General features: G+C 41.6%; 1 protein-coding gene across 5 annotated transcripts in view; it reads left to right on the forward strand.

Moving 5' to 3' along the window:
* The window catches only part of LOC132398302 (ubiquitin carboxyl-terminal hydrolase 15-like), a 132,043-nt gene that overhangs the window by 77,381 nt on the left and 35,817 nt on the right, over nt 1-18,845 (forward strand). For 3 of the 5 annotated variants that reach the window (XM_059977521.1, XM_059977522.1, XM_059977523.1), the window contains one exon: nt 14,799-14,943. In XM_059977521.1, coding sequence (XP_059833504.1) covers nt 14,799-14,943 — 145 coding nt within the window. Of the gene's footprint in view, nt 1-14,798; nt 14,944-16,862; nt 17,000-18,845 lie in introns of those variants that run through there. The other 2 variants (XR_009513608.1, XM_059977524.1) reach the window with 2 other exon arrangements.

An 18,845-nucleotide genomic window follows, 5' to 3' on the forward strand; every position in this document is an offset into this window, starting at 1 on the left:
TGTGTTTTTATTGTTAGGTTTCACATTGTAAATCGCAACAGTATCCAGTCCTATGTCATTTTTATAGTTATCAGAATTTTCAACAATATGCAGATTAGTGCTCTTTCTGAAACTACTTGATTTTTTAAATCTTTTTCTCTTTTCTGTGAAGTCTGCCTGCCATGCTCTTTGTATGTGTTCTACTTTGTTGCATTTTCTGCAAGTTTCACCTACAAACCTGCATTGGTCTGGTGCATGTGAGCTTCTGCCGCAACAGTGACACATCTTGCTCGGCCAGGCAGGCCTCCATCTAGACACTACAATTTTGTTCGCGCTTACTTGCATTTCTGATTATACTCAATTGTGTCTCTGCTGTTTCCATTGATAGTTATTTCAACTGCTTCTTCAGATGTGAGATGTACTTCAGTTAGGAGCTTTTTTCTTAAATGTTTTCTTGTAGAATTCCACAAACTAAACAATCTCCCGGTGCATCAATAGGCCTATCACTGAAATAACAATGTACAGTCTTTTCAATTCAACCATGCAAGCTGAAATGGATTCCCCTTTTTTTCATTCTGCTTACGAAACAAAGTGTCCTGCAATCACCAATGGTTTCAGATCTAAATGTTCATGCATTACTGCCACAATATCAGAATCGTTTAATATCACTGGCATATGTCGTGAAATTTGTTAACTTTACGGCAGCAGTACAATGAAATTGATAATAAATAAATAGAGAAAAAAGCTGAATTACGTTAAGTAAATGCATGTCTATTAATTAGTTAAAATAATGCAAAAAAAAAGAAATTAAAAGTAGTGAGATAGAGCTCATGGGTTCAATGTCCATTTAGAAATTGGATGGTGGAGTAGAAGAAGCTGTTCCTGAATCACTGAGAGTGTGCCTTCAGGCTTCTGTACCTCGTTCCTGATGGTAACAATGAGAAGAATGCATGTCCTGGGTGGTGGTAATTCTGGTGGGTTTGGTTGTAGTAGTCAAGCTTCTAAGCAAACTGTATGCTTTTCCACTTATTACACTCAGCACTTGTGTCTCACTGGCTCTTTCATTTGCTTCAAAATACTACTCAACTCGTTCAGTATACATCAGCCACTTATCTTTAGCGAAATCAAACTCATCTATCTTTCCAGATGTAGCTAGCCATTTCTGTTTTTATCTTTAATTATGATTATCATCATCCCGTACTCACTGCTTATGAACCCATGAATTTTGTCTGTTTTCTGTTTTATTTTTAAATCAACTGTCTTTCTCCCTTTGTGAAGAAAATAATGTGGTGTGCGTCTTGCTGTGCTCCAGCTGGTAGGTAGTTGTTTCGAGCTTGTTTTAAAACTTATCGCCACTTTTATGTTTTGTAACTCCTGAAATTAATGTCATACCCCTTGGGAAAGGGCATGAACGGTAGGGCGAGAGAGCGCATCCGCCACGACATTGTCCTTACCCGAGACGTGCCGGACATCTGTCGTGTATTCAGAGATGTAGGACAGGTGGCGTTGCTGGCGGGACGACCAGGGGTCGGACGCTTTCGTAAACGCAAAGGTAAGCGGTTTGTGGTCCGTGAACGCGGTGAAGGGCCGACCTTCTAGGAAGTACCTGAAATGCCGGATTGCCAGGTAGAGCGCCAGCAGTTCCCGGTCGAAAGCACTGTACTTGAGCTCGGGTGGCCGCAGGTGTTTGCTGAAAAATGCCAGGGGTTGCCAGCGACCTGCGATGAATTGCTCCAGCACCCCACCGACTACCGTGTTAGATGCGTCCACTGTGAGGGCGGTAGGGGCGTCCATTCTGGTATGTACTAGCATTGCGGCGTTCGCCAAAGCTTCCTTCGTTTGAACAAAAGCGGCGGCAGACTCCTCGTCCCAGGTAATGTCCTTGCTCGGTCCCGACATCAGGGCGAACAGGGGGCGCATGATCCGTGCAGCTGAAGGGAGGAAGCGGTGGTAGAAATTGACCATACCTACGAATTCCTGAAGGCCTTTGATCGTGGTGGGTCGGGGGAAGTGGCGTTCCGCATCTACCTTAGCGGGCAGAGGGGTTGCCCCGTCTTTAGTAATCCTGTGGCCCAGGAAGTCAATGGTATCGAGTCCGAACTGGCATTTGGCGGGGTTGATTGTAAGACCGTACTCACTCAGTCGGGCGCAGAGTTGACGGAGGTGGGACAGATGCTCCTGACGACTGCTGCTGGCTATGAGGATGTCGTCCAAATAGATGAATGCAAAGTCCAGGTCCCGTCCCACCGCGTCCCATTAACCGCTGGAATGTCTGTGCAGCATTCTTCAGGCCGAACGGCATGCAGAGGAACTCGAAAAGGCCAAACAGGGTGATGAGAGCCGTTTTGGGGACGTCGTCAGGATGCATCGGGATTTGATGGTACCCTCGGACGAGGTCTACCTTGGAGAAGATCCGTGCGCCGTGCAGGTTTGCTGCAAAGTCCTGAATGTGCGGCACAGGGTAGCGGTCCGGTGTGGTAGCCTCGTTCAGCCTGCGGTAGTCGCCGCACGGTCTCCAGCCTCCCGTCGCTTTGGGCACCATGTGCAGGGGGGAGGCCCATGGGCTGTCGGACCGCCGGATGATCCCCAATTCCTCCATCCTCTGGAACTTCGCCTTCGCCAGTCGGAGCTTGTCCGGGGGAAGCGGGCGTGGAGGGGTGGTCCCTGGGTCGGGATGTGGTGCTGTACACCGTGTCGGGGCATGGCCGCTGTGAACTGCGGTGCCAGAACTGATGGGAAATCCCCAGGACCCTGGTGAAGTCGTTGTCGGACAGTGTGGTGGAGCCGAGGTGAGGGGCTGGCAACTGGGCTGCACCCAGGGAGAACGTCTGAAAGGTCTCGGCGTTTACCAGTCTCTTCCTGGGCAGGTCGACCAGTAGGCTGTGAGCCCGCAAAAAATCCGCACCCGGAAGCGGTTGGGCTACGCCGGCCAGTGTAAAGTCCCACGTGAACTGGCTGGAGCCGAACTGTAGCTGCACCTGACGGGTGCCATAGGTCCTTACTGTGCTGCCGTTCACAGCCCTCAAGGGGGGCCCCGGTGCCCTGCTGCGGGTGTCGTAACTCATCGGACTTAAAACGCTGATCTCGGCACCAGTGTCAACCAAAAACCGGCATCCCGACCTTCTGTCCCACACATACAGGAGGCTATCCCGATGGCCAGCTGCCGTAGCCATCAGCGGCGGCTGGCCCTGGCGTTTCCCGGGAACTTGCAGGGCGGGCGACAACGGCGGGCTTCTGCGCCCCACCGCTGGTGGTAGAAGCACCAGTGTTCATTGGGCTGGGGGTTGGCGGGCTCTGTGGCCGGGCCTGGACTGGTTTGATGCTGGGAGTGTGGCTGGGAGATCTGTGCGATGGACGCCCCACTCACCTTTTTGGCGTTCCACAGCAAGTCCGCCCGGGCTGCCACCTTCCGGGGGTCACTGAAATCCGCGTCGGACAGCAGCAGGTGTATGTCCTCGGGCAGCTGCTCCAGGAATGCCTGCTCAAACATGAGGCAGGGTGTGTGTCCGTCGGCTAGAGACAACATCTCATTCATTAAAGCCGATGGAGATCTGTCGCCCAAGCCGTCCAGGTGCAGTAAACGGGCAGCCCGCTCGCGCCGTGAGAGTCCAAAAGTCCTGAGGAGCAGGGCTTTGAATTCCGTGTACTTGCCGTCTGCCGGGGGCGACTGTACGAACTCCGCGACCTGGGCCACTGTGTCCTGGTCAAGGGAGCTCACCACGTAGTAGTAGCGGGTGTCTTCTGAGGTGATCTGGCGAACGTGGAATTGGGCTTCAGCTTGCTGGAACCATAGGTTCGGTTGCTGTGTCCAGAAACCCAGCAGTTTCAACGAAACCGCATGACAGAGGCGGCGTCGGTCATTTCTGGTCCAAAAATCGTTTGGACCGACAGGGTCACCGATTGTAGCAGTGTGCTACATGCAGCGCTAAAATTACGACACGGAGTCAGTAACTGCAGTCGAAGGAAAAAATTTTATTCGAAATCCTCAGCCTCACTTTTAAGCCTCCCTCAACCTGCCCCCCCCCCCCCCCCCCCGTGGCGCAGAGGCTCCAAAGCTCTGAGCTCGCAAACCCCCGTAGGCTATCTAATTGTGAGCCGGTTCGGATGTGCCAGGAAATGGGTCGCCACATTATCAAGTTTTTCCATCCAAACTCCCTCCACTTCCATTGATATCTCCATATTGTTCATTCTTCCTCAGATATAATTATCCCTCCTTCCTTCTCCCATTTTGTCTTAATGTATGAAGTCGAATGTGTTTTAAGATTTGAGAACCCCTTATACATGCTTGAAATGATTCTACTCCCATTATCTGAATACTATGTTTTTCTAAAGAGCCCTATCAAGCATGTATTTGCCTTGGTTACATTTTTAAGCGTCTTATTAACATATTGTCGCATCTGTAAATACTGATAAAAATCTTAAATAAGTGTTTCTCTTTAAGCATTTCAAAACTGAACAGTGTTCCTTCTTTCATTATGTTGCAAAGAACTGTCATTCCTTTAGCTGTCCGGTCCTTAAATCTAGCATCCAATTTAATTGGTGTGAAATCAGAGTCATATGCACACCATTTAAGAATTGCAGTATCTCCTTCTAGATTATATCCTTTTATAGTAGGTTTTACCCCACCAAATATACCTTGATAGCATCTTGTTCCATTCATTGAATTGATTTTGATTAATCTCTATTGGTAGGGTCTGAAAGAGATATAACAGTCTGGGCAGTATATTCACTTTAATAGACTCAATCCTTGAACTGAGACTGAAAAAAGAAATCAGGTTCTATCTTGCCACATCTTCCTTAATTTTTTTTTATATAAAGGCTGATAATTACATTCTGATAATTTTGCCAAATCTTTTGGTATAATGATGCCCAAATATTTGAAAGACTCTGTGTGCCATGCCCTGGGGTATCGACTTTCAATTTCTCTTGGTGGGCTACAGTAATATGAAAGTAATTGCGTTTTATCTATGTTGATCTTGTATTCTGATAATTGACCATTTGTTCAAAGGATTGCATCAATTTAGGTAAAGAGTATGTTGGTTGCCCTAGATCAGGGGTCAGCAACCTTTACCACTGAAAGAGCCACTTGGACCCGTTTCCCACAGAAAAGAAAACACTAGGAGCCACAAAACCCGTTTGACATCAAAAATGAAATAACACTGCATACAACATTTTTTTTACCTTTATGCTATGTATAAACAAACTATAATGTGTTGCATTTATGAAATTGATGAACTCCTGCAGAGAAAACAAAATTACATTTCTGCATGCAACAAAAACATTTTGAACTCCGAAAAAAAGACGTTGGGTTGAAGGTTACTTTTAAGTAAAATACTCAACGTCTATTTGAGTCCTTCTTGTATTTATGAAAAACGCCGAACTTAAATTTTCTGCCAGCAGCAAACCAAAAATAACGTCAGCCAGCTGTCAACCTGAAAAATAAAAGGACTATTTCACTGAACAATGAAAAAATATGAATATATGTAAAATAATAGGCAATTAAAATATTTATCATACTTGGTTAATAGGATTTCTGCTCCTGGACCTCAGCGCACAGCGTCTGCACATTAGGGCTGTATGACATCACCTTCATCTTTACACAGGATCGCAAGCTGTCATCTGTGAGGCGTGCACGATGTTTGTTTTTAATAAAGTTCATGTTGGAGAACACCTGCTCACATACGTATGTGGATCCAAAGATCGACAGGACTCCAAGCACATACTTTTTAATGTTTACATAAATGTCGGGGATAGCATTCCATGTTTCGAACACAAGTTTGTCCGGTTTTGGGAGGTTTTCAATATCACTCCATTTGTTATTCTGAGCAAGAACGGCCTTCTGACGGGCAACATCTTCAAGGTCTGCTGTCAAGCGTCTAAACTTGGACACCCATATGTCTTTGTCGGCCAGTTCCATCTCAAGATCAGGTTGACTCACACCTGCCAATGCAGTCGTATTCAGTAGGGATGGATCGATGCTTAGGGGAGTGACCGGGAAGGATAATGTGTTTTTTTCCTCTCTGAACTCACAGAAGCGTTTCCCAAACGATGTTTGCATTGCGATGATTGCAGAATGTAAATACTCCCAAGTTTATCATGTCGTGACCTTGTTTGAACTCTGTCAAATTGGGGAAGTGAGACAAAGTGCCTTTCTGTAAATCTCTGGCAAGCACTGTCAACTTGCGCTCGAATGCCAAAACATCCTCCAACATGTGTAGGGCTGTACGTCCTTTCCCCTGAAGAGCTGTGTTCAGCGTGTTCAGGTGCGCTGTCATGTCTACCATGAAGTGTAGCTTTTCCAGCCACTCTGGCTGTTCCAGCTCAGGAAAGGTGAGCCCTTTGCTACCCAGGAAAGTTTTCACTTCTTCCAGACACACGACAAAGCGTTTCAGCACCTCCCCTCTGGACAGCCACCGGACTTTGTTGTGCAGCAGGAGATCAGAATATGCGCTTTCCAGCTCGTCCAGTAACAAACGGAATTGACGGTGATTTAAACTTTTTGCCATTATTTTATTGACAATCTGAATAACAACATCCATTACTTCTGTGCATTCTGGAGGAAATGTTTGAGCGCACAGTGCCTCTTGGTGCAAGATGCAGTGAAAAGTCAGCAGCTTTCTGTCCAGCGACTTCTGCAGTGAAGCCACAAATCCCTTGTGCGCTCGCTGCTATCATACCCATCAGTAGCTACTGACACCAGGTGGGTGGTCTTTATTCCTTTGGCTCTTAAACAATTCAAGACAGCCTCACAGATGTCCTCCCCCCGTGTTTGGTCTTTTAGAGGTATCAACTCAATCAGTTCTTCCTGTGGCCCAGCAGAGTTTACATACCGGCAGAACAGCACTATTTGTTCAATACCACCTTTGTCTTTAGACTCGTCACAGGCAATCGAGTAGGCCACAGCTGAATTGATGTCTTTAATTTGCTGTCTTGTGATGTCTTCTGCCATTTTTATGGTTCTGTCTTTGACAGTCTTTGCAGAGAGGGGCATATCCCTGATTTTCTGCACAATTTCACTCTTGTTTTTAAAGTCCGTGAATAGATGTTCTGAAATCTTAATGAAAGATTCTTTTATATATTCACCATCTGTAAACTGCTTCCCGTGCCTGACTATTTCCTGAGCGGCAATATAACTAGCGTATGTAGTTGATTTTCCAGACTTCATCCATTTCTTGAAATGATTTTTGCTCAACCTTCCGCATCAGTTCCGAAACGGCTTTTTTTCTCTCATCTCCATCCGGATATTTTTGAGCAAAGGCTGCGTGTTTACTCTGGAAATGCCTTGCGACATTTGACTTTTTGTTGTTCGCTAGTTTCTCATTGCATATTAAGCATACCGGTAAACCAATCTCGTCAACAGTGAAAGCAAATGAATCTGTCCACTTATCATTAAACGTTCTGTTTTCTTCAGTCACTTTTCTTTTTTTAGAATTCTCCATAGTTAGCCTACCTTGGATCGAAAAATTAAAGAAATCGCGCACTGACGGGTGTCAGGTATTGGCAGTGGTGACGTATATTAATAGCGATAAAAACACGTTGTAGCGGTGTGCTCACGCAGTCAGTAAACAGTCGAATAACTTTATTCGAACTAAACAGCCTTGCTTTTAAGCCTCCCTCAACCCGGCCCCCATGGGCGCGGATGCTCCAAAAGACACATACTCACAAACCCCCGTAGGCTATCTCCCTAGCCTAATTGTGAGCCGGTTCCAATGTGCCAGGAAATGGGTTGCCACAACGTCTTATTTAGATTGTACAAGATCAGCATAATCTTCAAATTTAGAATTACATTTCAAAAACTAACAAACTAACATAAAATACATTTTAATTAAATACTGACCATTTATTTTCCAAAGCCACAGGGAGCTTCAGCACAGAGGTGAAAGAGGCGCATGCGGCTCCGGAGCCGCGGGTTGCCGACCCCCGCCCTAGATAGATCAAAATGTCATCTGCATAACAAGCCGATTTATGCTCTGTCCCATTAATAGTAATTCCCCTGATATCTTCATTTTGTCTGATGTATTGAGCTAATGGTTCCAGATATAACGCAAAGAGTAGTGGTGACCATGCATAATCCTGTCTCGTGCCCCTTTCTAGGGTAAGACTATTTGATAAATATCCATTGATTTTAATCCTAGCAGTAGGATTGTCATATAGTATCTGTATAGTTTTAATAAATGTGTCTTGGAAACCAAATCTATGTAAAACTCTGTAAAGAAAATTCCATTTAACCGAATCAAATGCTTTTTCAGCGTCCACGCTTATCACTATTGCTTCGATTTTATTTTTTTTGTATATGATCCATAATGTGAAGTGTCCTTCGTATATTGTCTTGAGTCTGGCATCATATAAAACCTGTCTGATCATTACATATCAGTATGGGTAGAAACTCATTTGGCCATGTTTCTACCCATATCATTTGACCATGATGGAGGTAAATAACCTATAATCTACATTAAGAACGGATATTGGTCTAAATGATCCGCATTCCATTTTATCCTTGCCTTCTTTCAGTATAGCTGAGATTATCGCTTCCTTCCAGCTGGGTGGCATTTGTGTCATTTTTAGAGCCCAGTTCAGTGTGGGGAGTAAAACAGGAATTAACTCATTTTTAAATTCTTTGTACCACTCTGCTGGATACCCATCTGATCCTGGTGACTTGCTTAATTTAAGCCTACTAATTGCAGCTTTTAATTCAACTTCAGTTACGTCAGCAGTCATCCTTCTATTTTGTTCTTTGCTTAAAGTGGGTAACTCTAGAGAATTCAAGAAGGTGTCAATTTGGGTTATGCTTCCCCTGGAACTTTGGAATATAGAGTTTTGTAAAACACTTCAAAAGCTTCTTGAATTTCACTTAGCTTATTTTTTTTATTATTTTTGTTCTTGGGTCCCTAATTCTATAAATTTGTATTTTCTGCTATCTTTTTTTTTCAGTTTCCATGCCAGTATTTTCATATATTTCGATTCACTTTCATAATGTCTCTGTTTCAGAAACATTAAGTTTTTCCTGATTTCTTGCGCAGCCAAATTATTTATTTTATTCCTAATTCTTTTAATTTCCCCTAATGTATCCTGTGCCAAATTCAGTTTGTGTTTTTTCTCTAGTTCCTTCAGCTTATTTTGTAATTCCTCTAATGTTTTATTACTTTTTTTTCTTATATGAAGACATCGCTATAATTTTCCCTCTTAAGACCGTCTTCAGAGTATCCCACAAAATGGAGGTGAAATCTCTCCATTATCATTAAATTCTAAGTAGAGACCAATTTATTTTTTAGTTTGTTCCTTAAAGTACGGATCATTGAGTAGACTTAAATTTAGTTTCCAAATAGTATTCTTTGGTTGTAGGTCAAAATCAACAGATAAATATATGGGTACATGGTCACTTACATCTATTGTCTCAATTCCACAGGTGTTTATTTTGTCTTTGTCTTTTCCAAATGTTATGAAATAGTCTATTCTTGTATATACAGAATGGGGAGCAGAATAATGAGTGTAATCCCTTCTGTCAGGGAAAAGGTCCCTCCATATATCAATTAAACCAACATCCTCAAATAGTGGATTAACTTTCTTATGTAAAGATTTTGTTTCATAGGTTTTTCTGTTGGAAGAGTCTAAGTTTGGTTGTAATTGTAAATTTAAGTCTCCCCCACATATCAGGAGACCTTCTGTTTCTGTGACCATAATATCAGTAATTTTCTGAAAGAAACAATTATCACTTCCCGGGGGTGCGTATATATTCAATAGAGTAACTGAATTGCCATCTATATTCCCCCCGTACCAGAATATACCTGCCCTCTTTATCTCCCATTTCGAATACTTTTTCAAAATTTAGCTTACTTGAGATAATAGCAAATCCTCTCCTATGTCCTGATTTATATGAGAAAAGCAGATTAGTGAAGCCCATTCTCTTTAGTTTTTTATGCTCATTATCACTTAAGTGAGTTTCCTGTAAATATACTACATGGGCTTGTTCTTTTTTCATTTTGGATAAAATTCTCTTACGTTTGATTGGATTTAATAGCCCATTTACATTAAAAGAAATTAATTTTACGTTGTCTTTAGCCATCTGTATTTATCTGTCAATGTATCATTGAAATTAGAATAAAACTTAATCAATCTACTCACTGAACAAATAAGAAACATGAAATGCAAATAATAACAAAAATGGCAACGAACTTGTGATTCCAAGGCGGAGGTCTCTAGTAGATGACCCTGCGTTGAGCTAGAGGAAATGTCTAGCTGTGGAGGATAATCCCTCCTACTTGTGATTTGAGGGCCCCCGTTGCAGTATTCATAAAAGTCAATGGACAAATCCATTACACAGAAAAGATTTCCCTGTGTACTCCTCCAAAATATATATATCTGTGTGTGCGTGTGTAAAATATACACACACACATATACATATATGCACACATATATATATTCTCATTTTGGTGGGGTTAAAGGAGTAAGTGAGTGAATAAAGAATAAGTAATATAAAATCTACATTATAATAAGTATTTCTCGAGATAGGTATATCACCGTGTACTTTTGCTTCTGTTTAGCTTCTCAACATTTTTAAGGTTAGCCAAACTTTATGGCTCTTCTGAAGGGGGTGAGGACTGACTTTGGAAAACTCCCGGTCTCTTCCTGATATATTTCCCTCGGCCGCCTCCCATCTCCTGCCTTCTCGATTCTCGCATTATTTCCCAAGCGGAGCGGGATAATTCCTCAGTCAGGCTTTCCCTCGTTTTGGTCATGCTGATGGGCAACCCTCTGGCCGTCATGTCTGTAGTCACCTCTTCCACTGTCTGGTACAACCGCGTCCCGTTGTCATAAGACACTCGAGGTTTAGCAAGGTACGGAGTTTGAAATCTAATCTTATTTTGCTTTTATACTCTCTTTACTTTGGAGTATTCTTTGCGTTTCTGGAGGACCGCAGGGGGGTAACCTTGGTCGAAATATATTTATTTATCCTCTAAAAATACTCTCTTCTTACCCCATGCCCTTCGTAGAATCTCCACCTTGGTGCTGTACTGTAGGAATTTAATTATTATTGAACGTGGCTTTCTATCCTGGGTAGGTTTTGGGACTAATGAGCAGTAGGCTCTTTCGACTTCCAGCTTCGTAGCCGGGGGAAGATCCAGCGCGTCTCACAGTAACTTTCTGACAAACTCCGTCACAGACAAGCCCTCCGCTCTTTCGGAAACGTTGTAGATTCTGATATTTTTCTGCCGTGATCCTCCGTCCAGGTCAAGCAGTTTACCTCCTTGGTGATGTATTATTTTTACTGTCTTGCTCAGTATCCGTTCCACATTTTGAACACCACCTTCCACCTTCTCAATTCGAGTCACCACTATTTTTTGATTAACGCTTGCGAGCTCTGCCTTAATATCACGGAGCTGCTGCTTTATATCTTTCTGGACCTCCATTATTTCTTTCAGGATTTCGAAGATATTCGCCACTTCGCCTGAACGAGGCCCAGCGTCCGCCTCACTAGCACACGGTCGGGTAGGAGAGCCACTCACTGCACTGCTCTCGGACGCAGGCTCCGCAGTGTTGCTTATTTTATTTCCATTTCTTTTCCCCATTGTTGCCCCTATTTATACCAAATATTTTTTGAAAAATATTATATTTGATGGAATAACGGGGCTTAATATGCGTTTTTCCAGAGGAGCTAATGACTTAAGCTGCCATTCTCGATGATAACGTCACCGGAAACCTCTTCAACCACACTCTTAAGTTATGGACACAAGATTCTGTAAATGCTAGAAATCTAAGCAATGCACACTAAATGCTGGAGGAACTCAGCAGGTCAGGCACCATTTAGGAAGAGAAATAAACTTTCAGCATTTCGGGCCAAGCCCCTTCATCAGGATGGGGACTGAGTTATGAGCTTGTATAGTATGGCACCGGGTCTTTTGGACCAGTGAGGCCAAGCCAACCATCAACACCAGTTTGCACTAATCCCATTTTTCATTCTCCTGATATTTCCACTGACTCCTCCAGAAGCTACCACTCCTCGACAAACTGTGGCCAATTTACCTACCAACCTGCACCCCTTTGAGATGCATGAGGAAAGCACGGAGTCCTGTGTTTGTATGATCATTGGGAGAAGGTGCAATCTCCACATAAACTAGATCAGAATCAGATTGTGCCTGGGTTGCTGGAACTGTGGGGTAACAGCTCTACATCTTAGAGGCTGCTTTGGTTGCCAATTGGATTTCTTTATCTTGTTCTGTAATTTGGATATTTCTCACATGGAAATATTCTGTATTTACTGTATCCAAACCTTGCATCAATTATTAAAATAAAGAAGATCCAGGCTGTTCATCCTATCTTGATTTTATATTAAATATCTGGTTTTATCTCTGTTAATCTCTGCATCCTCTTCATTGTCTCTGTTATCCGATGATCAGGATTGCACATGGTATTCCTAATGTAGCCTAGTCAATAGCTTCCATACCTGTCAATTCTATCACCAGTGCTTGTTTGACTTTATAACCTGGCAGCCTCATGTCTTTACATATTTTTTTCTACCCCACCTACACTTGCACCTTCTAAGTAACAAGTGATCTTGCTATTCTTACTTGCAAAATGTACACCCCCAACATTCCCTTTGATTTGTGTTTTACAGCTGCACAGACCAACCATTGCTTCGAGCAGAAAATTTGTACACTGCCTGATAACTGTGCGGTGCTTTAATAAAATATATAAAAGCAGTGCAATATAGGCAATGTGCACCACAGGATTTCAGTTACTATGCGGCCACGCAACTGGGAGGGAACGGTGTGGGCATCCATAGAATTATGTGATTATCTCATTCCACTTAGCATGGATGTTGCCCAAAAACTTCCTTCCCACCATTCTCGTCCCATTTACAGTTGCAAGTTCTCCAGTATATACCTTACAATGGAGCTATACACTCCACTGGAAAGCTGATCTGATGGAATCTTTCCTCCAGTATACAAATCTGAGCTTCGTGGTCCTTGTATATGTGAGAATGCAACCAGTGATCGGTCAATCTATACACTTGAATCAGTCCCTGGAGCTGTCATATTCATTAGTGGAAAGTACTGTAACATGCACAAGGTTTGCCCATGTATCTTTTTATTGCCTGGGACAATATTCTTCCTCTGTATTGTAGTTGCTGTGTTGTAATAATTAAGCTTTGATTTTTTTTAAACCTTGGACTTGGTTACATTCTTCAAACTGATATTATTTAACGTAAGCAATCCAACATCAAAGAAAGGTCAATCTACTGTGCTTCAAGTGAGATATTCAAATGAATACTTGGAACTATTCACCACAAAGGGTTGGTGGATTGAGGGCTGGAATCATGTATTTAAGACTGTATGATCAGTGAAGGAATCAAAGTATATGGAATTGGACTTTAGTAATGTCAGATAAGTAATAATGCTATTGAATAGCCTACTCCTGTTCTTTCTACTTAGCCTTAATACTTTTCAAGATAACTGCTGGTTATCTTGCTTCATATCTGCATGAAGGTTGTGCAAGGTTGGAATGAATTTTAAATATGCAGAATCAAATGAATTTAAAGATGTATTTGGTAATTGCTTGCCCCTCCTCTTTCTCATCCACCCCATCCATCCCATTACTTCCAAACCCTCATACATCAATCTTAACTTCAAAAAATAGTTCTCTGCATGCAAGTTCTCAAAAAATGTACTACAGTAACATCTATCTTGTGCATGTGTTTTAAAGAGCACAAATTAGCAAAGGGGCAGGAAAATGAGGTTATCCAAAATGGTATGTTCCTTTGCTGTATAGAGGTGGGGTTGGGGAATGAACTGCAGTAAAATATTTGTGGGAGTATTTATAAAGTTTTAGTGTGTTTTTATTTTGCTAGTTTCATTTTGGAGCATCCCTTTAACCAGAGAAATCTGACTTTAAGCTGGTTCTTTGCAGTTACTCTGCTTGTGTACCAGAGTGATGCCTTCAAGTCAGTGCTCAGTGTAAGTCACCTTGAAAGACTTAATTGATTCAGTCTTTGGGTGGATTGTTTAACAAATGCTAAAAAAAAAATAAATTGTAGTCGTATATTATTTGTTTTTATGATTTCTATAATAATAGAGATGTCTTGGAATTGCTGATATTGAAGCTCCTGAGATTATAATGCTTATTTACTATGAGTGCAATCTACAGTTCATTGCCATGTTTTCTCTCCAAACCTTTGTATCCTTTCCCATATCACTGAAGTAAGAGCAGTTTTTATTTCCCTCTTCTCAAATTGACAGAGGCGTTGCTTTTCTGCACAGCTTTTTTGGCAGGATGCATTAGTCAGTCCCCTGTTCCACCACAGGCTTCTCACTGCATGTGAAACCCAGATTGTGCTGCCTTAGCAGAGTACACTATAAATAGAAGCTCTAATGTACTGAGTCAGTGATGTCATGGAGGCCCTTTGGAATGCCTGCACCCTCACCTGGAACCGAAGTACTCTCTCCTCTCCTAGATTCCTTTCAGCCTTGCCTCCATGATGGTTTCATGCTGTAAGAAGGAAGAAATGAGATGATTCTATGTTGCTGGTGTATAAAGTCAAACTGTTTAAACTTAGACGGAGAAGTGGAAAAGAAAGTGAGCTGTGAGAGAGCCTCTATAGATGAATGGTAGAGATCCCAGTAATTTTGTGGGAGATCTGGTGGCGCTATAGATTTATGCATTATGACAGTGATACTTGCAACTATTTCTGTGTCCTGCAGTGCATTTCTGAACTTAAGTTTAATATTTCCAACTATAGTTGTAAATAATCCCTATTTTAAATGTTGTCCAATGAAAAGGGGCATTTAATCTTTTGACTAAATACTCCATCTTTTTTCTTTCAGTGTGAAAAATTCAAACTACTGTATTCCCCCATACTCTGGCTATAACAGCTACGATTACCTAGAACCAGGAAGACACAGTGAACAAGCTGGTCTCTGTGGCCTCAGTAATTTGGGTAACACGTGTTTTATGAACTCAGCAGTTCAGGTAGGTCATTATGGAGAGACCTCGTATCATTCAGTGTTGTAAATACTTAAGGACTTGAAGGCTGTGTCCCATAGCCTAGTTTTGAAGATTCTTGTCATGAGAGTGAAAGAAGTAGAAAAAATATTCTACTATTAATTGACCATTTTGACTATTCATGGTTGAGCTGAGGGAAGGGCTGGGATTTGCAAGTAAATTCCACTTATTAGGATATAATTTGCTTCTGATAGGTGGACAGCATCAAAAATGTAAACTTGCATTCCTCTCAATCCAGTAGTCTAACAACGTGTAAAAGTTTTTTTTTTCCTTTCCTATAAAATGATGAGGTTAAAAGTGGTAACCTGGATCAACAGTTAATACTAAAAAATAAATAAGATATTTAATGTGTTGTGTGCTAGAACTGTAACTGACCTTTCCCTTAAATCACAGAAGGTGGTTTAATTGAGTTTTTAATGAATGAAATGAATGAATGAAATACCTTTACTGTCATTGCACAGTACAATTTGTCATGCGCCAATACAGCGAAAATGTGTTTGCAACTCTCGTACTCAATGCTATAAAACAACAAATAAATAAAATAAAATAAATAAGCAATAAATAAAGTCAAGTAACCAACCAGTACAAGCAATGTCCAGCAGTACAAAAGTGCAACTCAGGTGCATGACAGCCATAAAACCAGTATTAAAAGTAGCAATACAACAAATTTATGGATGATGCTTGATCGTTTGGTTCAGAACAATTATAGCTCTGGGGAAAAGGCTATTTTTCAGTCTGGAAGTGCGGGCATAGAAAATCTTATAACATCTGCCAGATGGAAGAAGTTCAAACAGATGATTGCATGAGTGTGTATTGTCCTTACAGATGCTTGTAGCTTTCCTTAGGCAGTGTGAGCTGTAGGTGTCCTCTAGGGCTGGGAGCTGTGTCCAGATGATCTGTGCGCTAGAGATGACCTGTCGAAGTGCTTTCCTATCAGCTGCTGTACAGCTGAGATACCACACAGAGATGCAGTATGTTAAGATGCTCTCTATGGTGTAGCGGTAAAAGGTCACCAGCGTCTGTTCAGGTAGACCAGCTTTCTTCAGTGTCCTGAGGAAAAACAAGCATTGCTGTGCTTTCTTAACTATTGTGGTGTTAGTGGACCATGTAAGGTCTTCTGAGATGTATATTCCCAGAAACTCCATCCATTGTGTACATTACTTGGTTTTGAAATTAAGTATGTTTTAAATGAATACTCTCAAGTTGTCCATTAGTCCCTACCTCTCTAAGAAATTGGATGTCATTTGAATTCATTCCTGAACTAACCCTATCTATAGATACATAGATACTTTATTGATTGTAAAGGAAATTACAGTGTTACGGTAGCATTACAAGTGCACAGATAAACAAATATCAGAAGAGAAGTAAGGAAGAATAAAAAATAAGTTACCTCAACCAGTCTAAAAGGAGGAGGGAGGGGTCCTCACTTCCCTGGCTATAGGTTGACTTATTATAGAGCCTAATGGCCAAGGGTAAGAATTACCTCATATAGTGCTCTTTGGAGCAGAGCAGTTGTCTTAGCCTCCTCTGTTCAGCCAAGCTGGCATGCAGAGGGTGAGAAACATTGCCCAGAGTTTCCAGGATTTTCCGTAGGTTTGTGTGTCCAGTTTGACTCCCATAACAGAGCCAGCCTTTCTAATCAGTTTATTGAGCTTTTTGGTATCACCCATGTTGATGTCATTGCCCCAGCTGGCCACCGCATAGAAGATTGTACTGGTGACAGCAGACTGGTAGAACATGTGAAGGAGAGGCCTGCATATGACAAAGGAGTTCAGTCTCCTCAGGAAGCAGAGGTGACTCTGGCCCTTCTTGTACACAGCTGCTGCGTTGGTGCTCCACTCAAGTTTGTCATCCAGGTACGCCCTGTAGAAGCCTACAATCAGAATGGAAGGAGGAGTGTCCATTTAAAAAAAACTGCTTTTCAAATAATGTAAAAGATTGCAGAAAACAAACAAGATTTTCCTGTCATTAGTAGACAGTGAAGGAACAAACTTCCATTTCAGTACTGAAGAAGGAAACTGAGGTAATTAACAAAAATTTTATCAGAGTTGAGAGCTTTAGTTAACGTTGTCTCTATTTTTTTCCGCGGCACAGATCAACCATTGTTGTGAGCAGGAAATTTTCACATGGTCTGAAAACTGCACGGCACTTTAAATTTTTTTTGTAATGAGCATACTATGAATATTTATGATAAAAATTGAAAAAGCATATCCTTTTTGAACTATTTATTAATTGAAAGGTGTAATGAAATTTACAGAATTATTTACAGTTTTTCCACATCAAATAAACACAAACCGCAGCTCACATCCCAAGTAAGTAACGTCAAGCAGTCAAAACAATTGACAGGCACAATGGCAAAAGTAAAATGTTGTGACTGGGCAGTGTCAGCATTCAGGGGCCAGCGGTTTATTACCAGTGAGCTACCAACTTCCATTCTGTGTTTATTGTTACAATTTGTAACAGTGTTGTAACTTGTATCTCTGACAATGTGAATACGTTAAAGTTCTAATATGTTTCTAAGTAAAGGCTGTGGTACATTTATTATTTAGAAACTTTATGGATAATATTTATTAGCATGTAGTTACAGTGGATTTCACAATTATATTAACATATAAAAGGAAATTCCAGCTGCACTGGAACAAAGGCTGTGTGTGCAGGAGCATTTCAGTTGCTGTGCAGTCATGCACCCACACAACTTAGAGGGAACAGTGGCTTTAGTTATGGGAGTTGATTGCCATTCCCACTTTGTTTTCCGCAGAACCAAGGCTGATCGAAAAATTAATTCAGCTGCTTAAAAACAGATAGGACTAGATTTGGTACGTAGGAAGAGCTAATTGTCCTTTAGTTCGTAGTGTTTTTCATGCAAATTGTGGGTGTCTTGCTTATGAAAGGGTAATGGAGACAGAAACTGTATCCACTTAAAAGGAAGCTGCAGTTAATGAACCCTGTCCTTCAGAATAAGAACAGGAAGGATTAGTCTCGGTAATTTCTTATCAACAGGCATCAGCACAGTGGGCCAAATGCTAACCTTCTATGCTATAGGTTCATTAGTCTATCCCAGAAACTCCAAAGAATTATTTTTGTTGAGACTTACTGATCCTGAAATATCTTCTGTGCAGTTTTTCTAACTCATTTTTACATTTCCGCTTGTACCCGTAAAATTGTTTTTGAAGTGTTTCTGGAGATGTAAGTAGAATTACAGAAAGTGAAATCAATTAAGTAGCCATTTCACGTTTAACTTTCTAAACCTTCTGTCTTGTTTTCAGACAATCTATTTAAAGAAAGTTATCCCATGTGAATTTTGTCGATGTTAAACAGATTTTATAGGTTCTGTAAAATTGATAAGTTAATTGACAAGTGAGAGAGTACACAGTGCCTTTTCCACACTTGTAGAAGGCAGGTAGAGTTTATTTCACACAGAGAGTGTGGTGGGTGTGTGTAACACGCAGCCAGGGTTAGTAGTGGTGGAGGGAGATACATTAGGGGCATACAGGCACTTGTTGCATGTATGTTAACAGAAGAAATGAAGTGTTCTTTTTTCACTGCAATTTGTCTTTGGCATTTTTAATAAAATTCTAAGGCAGCTGCTAAGTATGTTCAAAGTGCATTGAGGATAACAAGTAGAATAGGTTGTAAGCCACTCTTCATCTTCAGAGACTTATCAAGCACTCTGTACTACTTCATGGATTTGTAAACTGAAAGATTTTCCGGTCTGGAGAATTGGGACTTGTGGCTCTTTAGTGAAAGGTTGTTCATTTGGGACCAGATTTGTTTACTCAGAGGGTTAGGGTAAAGTCAATGAATTTCTCCACCTTTTGAGAGCAGAGGATGTTCCTTCATTGTGCAGAATTTTGAATTGGAAGGAATCT

The sequence above is a fragment of the Hypanus sabinus genome, chromosome 8 (assembly GCF_030144855.1).
Source record: "Hypanus sabinus isolate sHypSab1 chromosome 8, sHypSab1.hap1, whole genome shotgun sequence".
Lineage (NCBI taxonomy): Eukaryota > Metazoa > Chordata > Chondrichthyes > Myliobatiformes > Dasyatidae > Hypanus > Hypanus sabinus.